The sequence below is a fragment of the Vollenhovia emeryi genome, unplaced genomic scaffold, assembly GCF_000949405.1.
Source record: "Vollenhovia emeryi isolate VEMERY1.0 unplaced genomic scaffold, V.emery_V1.0 DF939121.1, whole genome shotgun sequence".
Lineage (NCBI taxonomy): Eukaryota > Metazoa > Arthropoda > Insecta > Hymenoptera > Formicidae > Vollenhovia > Vollenhovia emeryi.
Genome location: NW_011967245.1, coordinates 2,660,627 through 2,672,817, shown reverse-complemented (window position 1 = coordinate 2,672,817; position 12,191 = coordinate 2,660,627). Strand labels below are relative to the sequence as shown.

At 38.3% G+C, this 12,191-nt stretch overlaps 1 protein-coding gene across 6 annotated transcripts in view; it reads right to left on the bottom strand.

Annotated features, from left to right (window-relative positions):
* Positions 1-12,191, bottom strand: part of LOC105570226 (regulating synaptic membrane exocytosis protein 2) — a 178,968-nt gene that overhangs the window by 45,431 nt on the left and 121,346 nt on the right. For all 6 annotated transcript variants that reach the window (XM_012027275.1, XM_012027276.1, XM_012027277.1 and 3 more), the window contains exon 12: positions 10,262-10,386. In XM_012027275.1, coding sequence (XP_011882665.1) covers positions 10,262-10,386 — 125 coding nt within the window. The remainder of the gene's footprint in view (positions 1-10,261; positions 10,387-12,191) is intronic.

Sequence of the window (12,191 nt, the reverse complement as noted above, 5' to 3'; positions counted from 1 at the left end):
AATTAATTATTAAAAATCGTTGTCTTAGGCCGGCCTACTGCCCAATTCGAGCGCGTGGCGAGATATGCGCGTAGCAATATCGATCGCCAGGCGGTCACCGGTAGGCCGGCCTAAGACAACGATTTTTAATAATTAATTACTCGTTAACTATTACGAAAATTGCAAAATGGTACAGGACTTTTCTGTTCATCTCGATCCGTTCTACTTTCTCAAAAATTTTGTCGGATATGGAAAGACTCACCCTGTATATCATGTATATATATATTGTATAATGTATATATATTGGCGGCACGTCTCAGTGCTTAATCTCATCTCCCCGAAGGTAGCACCTCTATTTATTATTGTGGAATGAATTGTATGGTAATTGCACTGCGCGCATATGGCGGAGCCAGAGATACGTTCAAATGACTTGTGAACCTGATTCTTGTTCGGTCGTGTGCGCGGGGTGCGATTGCAATTTTTTTTACACTCGATAAGGTGTCGCGTGCTGCTTAACGAGAATCGAATTGAAGACCCGACTAGAATACGGTAAATGCTGTAATTATTTCGGTACGACGTGGAAAATTCACGCGGCAGGAAAAGAGCGAAATTTATATTCTTTCGCGCTTTTTTCACCGTGAAACGTCAGTAGCACTCGCAACGGAATACCGCGGACACGAGTACGTCGACAGTTATTCTCAATATCAAGTCGCGAAATTTACGGATTGTTTGTGTGCACACGCGTTTCAATTGGCATATTTGTACATGAAATTGGAAGATATATTCGTCGCCATCTATCGCTAACAATGCCTGTGTAAGACCCGGTCTTTTGAGAAACGTTATACCGCGCCGCGCGTTAATTACGGGACTCGACGGCTTTCAATTAAACCGCGAATGGAATCGAATGCAAATCGCTGTATGTCGGGGAAGAAGGAAGCACGCGCGATCGATACGCCACGGCTATTTTTCTCCCGAACGGGAAAACGTAAGGGCGCAAAATGGAATTGCGAGCGGTCTTCGGGAATCGATTTATCGAATTAAAATGAACTGCTAGAGGCAACGTTACATCCCGAGTATCCACCGTTTTATAAGTGAAATTGTAACGTCTAAGACAATCATTTTACGAACCTCTAAGACGTTGAGGAAAGATGTCAAAACGTGTGTCGCGCGACGAAATAGTCGATTACTCACGTCGTCTTTCCACAGTACATGGAAATGTGTCTCGAATACGAGTTGGCCCATGTACACTCGATGCACGCGCGAGTGCACTCCCCCATGCATTCTCATGACAAGTTCGCCCCGGTACAACGGGCTGGCGCACAATTTTCCTTAACGGAACGTTTATCGTCGCGTTGCGATATAGACAGCGCCGGCTTTACATTCGACGGCTCATAGCTCGGAAAATGAATTTTCCGTCTGCGTTCATTTACTTCAGCGGATTTTCGCGAGATATCTGCAATTTCAACGAAAAAGAATTCACGTTAAAATGCGAGAAATCCGGGGAGAAACGACGTAATTTTGAATTGTGCGATATTTGACGAAAGGCAAATGCAACAGTGATGTAATAATTATATGTATGTGTATGCTCGAGCGGGGTTCTCCTTTTTTGGATCAGGAAACGCCCGCGATGAGAAACTTTGCATCGAAATGGAAATATTTATCCAAGCAAGTGGAAAGGTGTTTTCAACTTTCCAAATATTGTCGAATAGCTTTCGTATGCGAGTCTTCTGCCTTTGCATATTTCCGGATGCGATAAAGGGATATTTGTAGGAAAGAGAGAGAGAGCGAGATAAAGAAAGAAATTATTTCGCGCAAGCGAAGTACAGCAATGCAGAAGTTTTTTATGTGACCAACTCTTCCGTTTTATTAAAGTAGGCCTTTTTTGTTGCTTACTTCGTGAGGATCTCCAAGTATTTTTCTGTGTTCATTTGTATACTTTTGCATTTTCAATGGAAAATCTGTCCCCTTAACGTACATTTTATTTATTGGATTCTACAGTATCTTCTTTTTTATTCATCGTACATTTTTAGTATTCTTAAAATATTTTCGAATTTTGTAGCTGATTATTTCGCATTTTACGTGAATATTATATGATCTTGGTTACACAATTCCCTTACGTGAGCTGAAATCACCGAATTTTCTATCTCCCCGGCTAAGTTGCTTACCCTCGGTTTTTTTTTTAAAATCATTCTCTACGTTTTGATAATCAGACTCGCTTCAATTCGCAATCACGCTACCTCACGCACACGTATTCCGCATTAGTACACACGCGCACAATTTTCTCTCTCGGTGCTTCAGAACGAGCCTTTCAGCGTTCACGTCACATTGTGTATCCACGTGGACTTTTTTCCCTCACTGCCTTGAACCCTTATAAAGGGAAGATCGTGGATGCGGTAACTGGATACAGGAAATGACGCGTATGAAAGCGATCAGCCGCCGGTTCGCCATTTCCGCGATCCTCGCTCATTGTATGATATATTGCATCGATCAGCCAGAAAAAATCCAATATACGTTCGTGAGTGACGAACACGCTGAGGAATATTCATAGAACATTGGCGGTGATACGTTGTCGCAAGGTAAACTAAACAAAAAGAAAAATGCGTGACTTAAATGCCGATCTATCAGTACGATCGTGAGCTATCGTAGTTTAAATCGCTACAATCCGACGCGGTGTGCGAGATGTGAAATGCGGACTGCAGAATTGAGATACTCGGGATGCGGGAACGGCGACATTTATTACAGAAATTACAAAATATTCGATTTCGTTTCTGCTTCGTGCTTCTATATTGCAAAATCCTCTCGATATGGGCTAATCTTTTTTATGATTGTAATAATGAAGTTATTTAAATTTGCTGTAATATTTTCTTACTTCGTCTGCAGACACTAATTTATTTTCCGCTGAAATAGAAATTGTTATATATACACCAGATCGAAGTATTTGTTATTTTCTTCTCTCTTTATTTTTTTCTGTTCACATATAATTTTTGATAAGATATAATTGCTAAAAAAATCAAATTAATACTAATAATTAGCATGGAATTATCTTCAAGAATTAAAAAAAAATAGATAGGTATATATGAGCAACTCTGATAAGCTGAAGATGCTCTCTACGTCGAAATTAGTTTCCTCCTTTCTTTTCAAGTCAGTTTTATCACGTTACTTGGCCCGAACGATGCACAAGCGTTCCGTATCTCGTACCATTTGGAAGCATTATTTAAAATAAGTGACTCGCGTGCGCCTCTTGTTGCGACCGTTCGGTCCTCGGAAAAAAAGGCTTCTCCTTACTTTCGTGTCGTTCCGAAAATTAACAACGTGCCATTCGTTCGCACGACTGGCAACACCGTGCCCGAGCAAATCTGCCTCGCGACGTTTGCAACAAAGAGGGAAGGGCGTCATGTTTCGTCATACATTTTTCGCGATATAATGACGCGAGAAAACCGTGTTTGAGCGACGTAGAGATAAAGCGTGAAACGTGAGATTAATGTGGGTCTGCCACCCGTATAGAATATTCACGTGGTGAAGGAAATATCGCGACGCGACGGATATAATGTGCGAATACGTGGGGTGCGGAAAAATTTTTTTCCAACGAGTTGGCGAAAAATGAAATTTCGGAAATTACGGTGCTAATTAATTTTCGCGAAGAAACTCTACAATTAATAAACCGTTATTCATACACTGCAGATGCAATTCAACAGGGATATCTCTCAAAAGAATATGCTAAATAAGACGAAATATTCTTAAATTTTATAATTTAATAAATTTAAATTTACAGAGGCCAATTAGATTCACGAGCAATATTGGTTTTAAAAGGTTTTTAATGATTAATGTGCTATCATATTAGTCTATAAGTCTTAACATTTAAAACAGTAACGAGTATAACGATATGTTTCCTCTTATGGATATAAAACAATGATTATACTTAATTTTTTATGTTTTAAAAATATAAGTGCTAATAAAAGAACAATATAATTTGCTAGAAGAAAGTAATAAGAGTTTAAAAGAATCGTAACCAGAAAAAGTAATTTAAATGGTTTGGTTTTTTCATTTGTCAAGGAACCGAAACTAGAACCGGAAGTTATTGAATATTGTATGAGACCGTAATTGAAACGAGACTGTAATTTTGTTTCGGTCCGAGTTCTTCAATTTAACTTTTGGAAACGAAAAGGGGAAGATAACAATGAAGATGCTGAAAATATGTTGTTGATAATGATGGTAATGATGTTGATAATGAGAAGAAATTTGACGGCAAAACCTTCAATTTTTTTTATTACAAAATATATAGTTATGAAAGCACTTTAGATATATTTGTAAATTTCACTTATGTTGAAATTTGTCTGACCTAGTATGACAAAATCGATTTAAAAAATTTATTTTTATTGTCAAATTGAAATTGTATTCAAACAAAGGAATATATATATTTTTTCAAAAATAAAACAGCGTTTTGTTTCCATTTTATAACGCAAGTTGTGATTGATGAAACATTAAATCAAAATAGATGCGCATGTAAAAGTGATCGTTACGCGTTATTCTATTTCATATCACTAAGTTATTTTAATTCTATTGACATTTAAAATCTCTTTCCCAATCTCAATCTTTCTCAAGATAATCGTTCAAATCGCATTTCCACTTTAAGTTGTTAATTTCTCGGTTTCTATTTTTGTACAGTTTGCAGGTGTTCATCTTTTCTTTATTGATACACAGAGGGTCTCATTTTAATTGCCTGTCTCAAATATCTTTTAAATGACGCATTTTCATTGCATTTTCTGTTGCGTGCATACAAGCATATGTGTGACGTATTTCAAAAATATTTTATTTACTAAAATGGAATTGTAAAAAAAACGACCATTGTCAATTATACTAGAAATGGCACTTATATTTTTTTTTCATTTTCGCGTTGTTCAACGTAAAAACAATAATTTACGATGACATAACCACACGCGTGTCACGAAATTTAAAGACTATTGGCCGGCACTGAAAGTTCCTGATACGATTTATCGAATCACGTCACTGGTTAACAGCGTACTATGTTCTCATTGACGTTAAATTCCATTTCCGACGTAAGCCGACGTGACTACGACGTTCATGTGACGTCAGGGGCAAACGTTGTCAGAGTACGAGGGGGTTGGATTTGCTGTTCGATCGACTTGACGTCAAACTTTATTGTTATTAATTACCGCGTGGGCGATACCTATTAACCACGAATGTATGTATGCGAGTGTATGTGCGCGATGCGCGTAATTCACCGCCCTGTTAAATACATCGTGCCGGCAATATGGCGTAAATTACGAGCAGTAAAGATTACACGCGCGCATCTTCGCCGATACGAGATACGGATCGATTGAGGGGGAAAAGTTTAAATCTCAATTTTGACGCTACTTTCTGCCTCGGGAAAATCATATACAATCGTTTAATCCAACACGAGATTCCCAATTCGTCGATAATGGCTTAATCTGGACTCTATTTTTGTTCCATCAAACTTTATGACAGATTCCTTAATTTCGACTCGGTCCTTTTATTGCAAACAATTGATGAAAGATCAACATTCGTTTTAAATTCGAAACGTGCGAAACGTAAAACCGTTTACGATTTTTTTGTCTGGCGCGATACAAAATGAAAGATCAATATTTAATTACGTTCTCGTTCCCGTTTCCAGGTCCGATTTAGTAGGAACTTTGCTCTCGCGGGGCTTCTAATTACTTCGCACCTCCGGCGAGACGAACACTTTTTTTATCTCCGTTTCTCTTTGTTTTTCTTCTCTCTTTCGCCAGCCGTTATTTAATGTGTCTAATTAAAATAATATCAAAGATAGCACGAAATACTTTCATCTAGTCAAACATAACTAGACGTTCAAACATGACTAGACGTTTGCTAAAAATTTGCTTTAATGCGTCTCTCGAAACGCTATTTCTTCGGCGCTGTAACTACGACTTTGCCTACACGGTTTAGCTATTAATTCTATATATTGCCGATTGATATCAGTAGACAATTACCATTTAGTTCACGAGATATCACGAGTGGTATTATGAGTGCTGGGCGATATTAGGGGCCTTACATTGTGTATTATGTTTAACACTTATCTACAAAATTTATCTACAATCAACGTTAAAATAATTGAAGCTGAAAATACATTTTAGAATTTCGTAAAGAGAAATTCAAGTTATAAAGCTAAATCACTGACAATAATCTTAAAATAATAAAAGTAACGTATGAAAATTTAAAGCTATTAAATTTTATAAACCTATTTCAGCGAATCTGAATTTGACAAATAAAATGTTATATATATGTAAATTGCAAAACTTGTTCTACTTCTAATCGTATTCTTATCGTCTTCTTGCCAATGAAATCGGGACACTTGTCACAAGTATTGTTGAGACTTGAAGCAATTTAGAGGGTAGCAGTCGAAGTATATAATCCTGCTGGCAACAGAGTTGCGTGGAATTTGGTATCGAAATGCGATCTCGGCGATTGATCTTCGAAAGGTCTCGCCTGGCAGGAAGAAGTTTAATTATCCTTGGGATTTAACGAGACCGTGGAGAAAAGATCGAGCGAAAAAGATAACTTTAAACCATGACGCTCTATAGGTATACATGTATATGTGTCTCTCCCCGCGACAGATGCCCGTTTTTCTTAAATTCTACGAGATTTCATTCCCCAGAACCGGGATTGTTCGATAAAACCTCTTGCGAGGTGAATACGAAAAAAGACCTCGCGTTTGGAGCTTTTTTTCCTCTCGTTTTAGTAAATTGAGTATTCATGTTGTATTGTCAAATCGGTAAACTTATCAATTTTTCTGTCGCAAACGTGCTGCTAAATATAAATTCGAACGCGTGACGACAAATAGGTACCTACTCGGGAGCGAACTAATCTAGATTAAGCTGGCTATATCGCGCATCGAGCGAGGGAAGGTTGAGTTTTTGCGAAGTTTCATATCGCGGTTCTGTTTTCGACGATTATTACGGGAAATCACTTTCATAAATCACGTCTTTACTCTTTGCATTATACATCTATGTTCACGCAAAATGACGAGGGCCGTTTAGGCGCACGTTATTTAATAAGATTTCTTTTTACGAACATGGGCGCTGTAAGAGAAATCATTATTTATGTAAGATAAATCGAATTGGGTATTATTTATTTACACTACTATAGCAGGCACGAGTGTTCTCGCGTTATAGCAGGCATTTTCTCTCGGTATTACGCAAATTAATAATTGATATCGCACTGTGGTATCGTATTCGTAATACAATAGTAACGGCAGTAATCAAATGTTCTCGGATAAGCGCGGAATATTGACAAAATCACTTTTGAGCACATGACAATTGTTGTTCCAAATGAAGAAACTTGATCGCCACGTGACCGAGACATAACAGTAGAAATATAGACGGGGCATAATCGCGGAAATTATGTATGATTCCAGCATTACGCCTGTCTATTCCAGAGCCCGACAGTAGCGAATTGGTCGTCATTCGAATGGAACTCTCGCCGGGAGAGTTCGCTCGTTCCGATTTTACAAGCGACGGGGGATGTAAGCGGATTAAACAAAGCATTACTGAATTCGCGGGAGCGCACGAAGGCGTCCCGTATCGCGGATTTTCGTTCTGCTAGAATAACAAGCACGTCGCGCTTATCTCAATGATCACGTTTTTTCATTTTTGCCCACCATTTTCTTAATTTCGGCTCCGCTATTCACATGTCGATAAAAGGTGGGCAGGATGAATGCGAGCATGTTACGCTTCCCGGGAAGAAAAAGTGCGGTAACGAGAGTACACAGGAAACGAAGTGTCAGATCAACTCTTATATACGCAAATTAACGCGTCATTGTTTTGTATATACGCAACAATCTATAATTTTGTTAGAAGCACTTGATAATCTTACATTCCAACAATATTACAGTCTTATTTAAATACTATAATTGTCACTTTAAGAATCTTTGTAATTATTTTGACGATAAAATAGTTTTAATCATAATCTTCGATTTAAAAACTATTTTCTATCCAATATTGTTTCTTTTTCATTCAAGAAAATTATTCTTAAATAATAAGCACATATTTTTCTTGATTGAATTATATAAAATTGCTTTATTCAAGTAAGTTTTCCTTCCTTTAACGCAATATAATCACACACAAAAAGATTTAATATCGTCAGTAGTTCAAAACCAATGATGTGTAATTTTTAAAACGACCTACACTTGCCAATGTTTTTATTAAAAAAAAAAACGTTTCGGTCCCAGATTTAGACCCTTTTCAAGTAATCTGTTCACACAATTGTTAATGATCTCCTGTCTGGCTATGAATATAATCTCATTTCAAGATTTTCACGTTGAAACTGAACATATTTAAAAGAATATCCCGTTTTTCTGTGTACGGGTCTGTTGTATGTACATTAGTATTCCTTATTAAATATTACTGAGCGCGAGAGAGAAGCCTATCGACGGTAAGCGATCGTAGTTGGGGGAATCTTTATGAAAATGTAATGATGCTAAACAGGAGCGAGAGAACTTGTTTTTCGTCGCTCTGATCGATCAATCATCCGTACTTTTCTATCTGTGCCGACCCTTTGCACGCAGTGACACTCGAGGGGGCAGATAGAGGGTCCGAGGGACTGCACTTCCCGCCTTTTCGCGCGGCCTAACGTTTATTTAAATGACATCTCGGCATTGTGGTATTTGAATCATTCATTGTCCAAGAACATTCTCGCCTTGAATTTTGCATGGCTTAGGGTCAGTAGTTTCACAAATGTCGAATTGATGTGCGAAATTGATGAATAAATTTTAATAATTGAAGCATTTAGGAAACAGTATGTTCCATAATTATGTTGATATAATAAAACTGATTACAAATTAGTGCATAATGCGCTTCCGAGATGTGCAGTGTATTAAATGAAATTCGTCAATGTGGATGTTAGTACGAACACGCAAGTGAGCAGAGCGCGCCTCTTCACTTGGTGCACTGTCAGTACTTCAACTTTAAATTTAATTAAAATGGATGCATCGAGGGATGTCGATATTTACACGCATTTATCGTTCACAATATCCGACGGGTGACGATAAACATCTCGTGGGAAAATATTTTCTATATCCGTACTATATTCCATGTAGTATTTTCTCGGGCGTTTACGTTATATTGTTTAATAGCGCTGCCGTGCATGAGCTGATAAAATTTACAAAGAGTTAGAGACGATGCGTACAGAGCATCGTTGTATTTTAAAAACGGATCGCAATGATCCGGAGCGGAGCAGCAGAGTTAATACTGTAATCTCCGCTACGGACGTCCAACCCGATCGAAGTATTAATAACATTACCTACTTGAAGTAAAGTTTTTCTTTGGAAAAATGATAAAAATAGACAATTGTAAATTCTTGCGTAAGCAGCTGATCTAAGATAAGGTAAATCTGGGAGGGATGCCGCGTCCGAAGAGATGCAAAATCTAGAGATTTACTCGATTTGTAACAAGTGGCAGTGCACGGTCTTGTTAGTTGATGTCTGACAGCTATTGTGTAGAATTGTGACAGTTTGCTGTCTTTTCGTTAAAGATGTTGCACAGTTCAACTTGATGAGCAGTGAAATAGTTTTGCAGGCTTTCATTAAATGTGTGTAAAATAACTGAATAATGAAAATATAATGTTCATATAGCAGTGGTTAGAAGTTACTGTTCTTGATATCGAAATATTTTATTAACTATTTGACGATTTTTCTGTTCCACTAAATATTCCCTTGTACGAGCAACGGCTTATACCGTTACGTTCGGGTTAGAGGTCGTGAAAACGATCTTTTTATCATCCTGTACTATCACTGGGTTTGCTTATCTCTGGGTTTGTAGATACAAGGCTTCGAGTTTAAGGAAGTGAACAATCTGAATATTTATTCCGTAACGTTTCAATCAAAGTGAAGAATCTGTTAGAAAGCATTTTAAAATGCCAAAATATACGCGACTCTTCCGGACTTACCTTACAAGAAGAATTAATGAACATTAATCAAATCTCTTGTTAGATACCTTCTTATTAAATCAACGTCAAGTTGTCTTAACAATGTCAAGGTGTCTATCAACCTGTCCAATGATACTCGAAGTAAATGGGATGCGTGACTTGAAGATATTTAGCGCTTCAAAAATATGTTGTACAAAAAGCAACCGATGCAAATAACCAGCAACATTTCTGCAAAGACTTGCTCGAAACGGCAAGAAAGACACGACCGGCAACTTTCAAGGTTATTCTTAGAATTTATGTGTAAAAGATAATCCAGTTATAATCTGTAGGAAACGCTTGGATATAATTCACGTAAACGTACCTTGTCGCCTTGTTGCAACCCAGCTTTCTCGGCGGGGCCACCCGGCACGGTCCACACGATGCACGCGAAGGTGCGCCCGTCCGACCCTGTCTTGCCGCCTACCACCCTCATGCCAAATCCACGCGCTGCAAACAAAGGAACGTGGGCTAAGAACGAAATACGCACATCGCGCGGCGAAAAGCAATACAACGCCCGCAATTTCCGCGGATCTCATCTCCGTGGGTAGGATTTGTGTCGTTCAGCCGGAGTACATGCCGGCCCGTACACGTGTCGTGCGCCAGTGCCGTTTCGGAGAGAAATGCGGTTTACGTTTCGCAGCGGCGTAACTCGCTCGCAGCTCTCCCCAATGTTTCCCCCTCGCGGCAGGATTTATATGTATTCGCGAGTACGGCCGAAAAGCTGCAACGTCGGGTCTAGGAAAATAATTAATGCCCCACGCTCGTTGTAAACGCGAGTAGCAATTGCGCCAATTGTTGGGTAACTCGGTCACGTTGTTAGCGAGTCTAATGCGCGTGCGAGTGCCCGTAATTTATCTTCGCGAATTGTTATCCGATCGTTGAGATTCGTTTTACAATAAAACTTTTACAATAAAAAATTAGAATTTAGAAAACAATCCAGTTTTAGCCAAGGTAGAATGTCTACTAAATCCCATAAATTCGTCGGATCAGTTGATGATTTTCGCAGGTATTTTATATCAATTATAGGCTGCTTCAAATGTCGTATCTTACTAGTAAACGAATAATTATTTTCTTTACATCTTACAGAAGTAAGAACAATTTTAGCGACGCAAATACAGAATCTATAACGTTTAATTATATTATTTATTAGGACGCAAATCCCTCTAAATTCATTTATGCTGATTCAGGGCTATTTCAATGCCACGTTTCGCTAAATTCAAGCGATTAACCGCATTACAACTGAAATACAATCCGACATGACAAAGCCAATTTCGAGCTATTGGCTCTAAGGCTCTCGTAACATCTGGATAAACCCTCGCATCACGTTTAACCACGCGGATTCGATAGGCAACCCCTTCAGTACCGTAAATTCTACGAAATCTAGCAAGTTTTAAGTGGATGAGAACTCGTGCGACGTGGTCGCAAAAGCTGCGAAAATTTTTTGGGGGGAAAATAGGCAGGACTACCACAATTTTGTTTTACTGTTCAAATATCTCATCTCAATCGGATGGTTTTGATTTAATAATCGGTAAAAATTTAATAATCAAGTCGGATAATTCGATACAACTAAAGTACACGTGGAATTAACTGCGATGACCGTTTCTGGAAAGAACGCTAATTCTGTAGGGAAGCAGAAAGATTAATATATCCGCTAAAAGTCAAAATGTGACTAAGGAACATGATTCGAACTCTAATTGCGATCTCCATACAAATACATAAACATAAATTTGAATTTATGTCGAGTTAGTTTTCCACTTCCGACGGAAATCGAGTTTGTTGGAATTGACACAAATTAATGTAGTCGCGGAATTGTAGAAAATCTCGCACAGTCGTGTAATCGTTCTCAGCCGAATGGCGTATCGATGACGTTTTTGCCGAGAAAATGCAGATTGAAAGTTTCGCGCTATTTGTACAAATAGTGCAATATAATCCTGGTATGGATTTTAATAGGAGAAAGCTATATAAACGATAGCAGGCAGAGGGGAAAGAGCGCAGGAAGGGAGCGATAAAAGCGGAGAGATTTGCCGATAATAGTATATAACAGTCTCAATTTTGGCTCTCCCTGCATGGCGTTGATAAAAAATTGCTAGGTTGACTTTCGCATTTTTACGCGAGGCAGGTCGTCTGCAACAATATTTCGCTTGTTTCCTACATCTACGTCGGAAAAGTGAGCACCGCGTTATTTGTTATTTAAAACTGTTTTCTTATGAATTTTATAAACTGCAGTTGGAATTTGTGAAAACGTATTTACT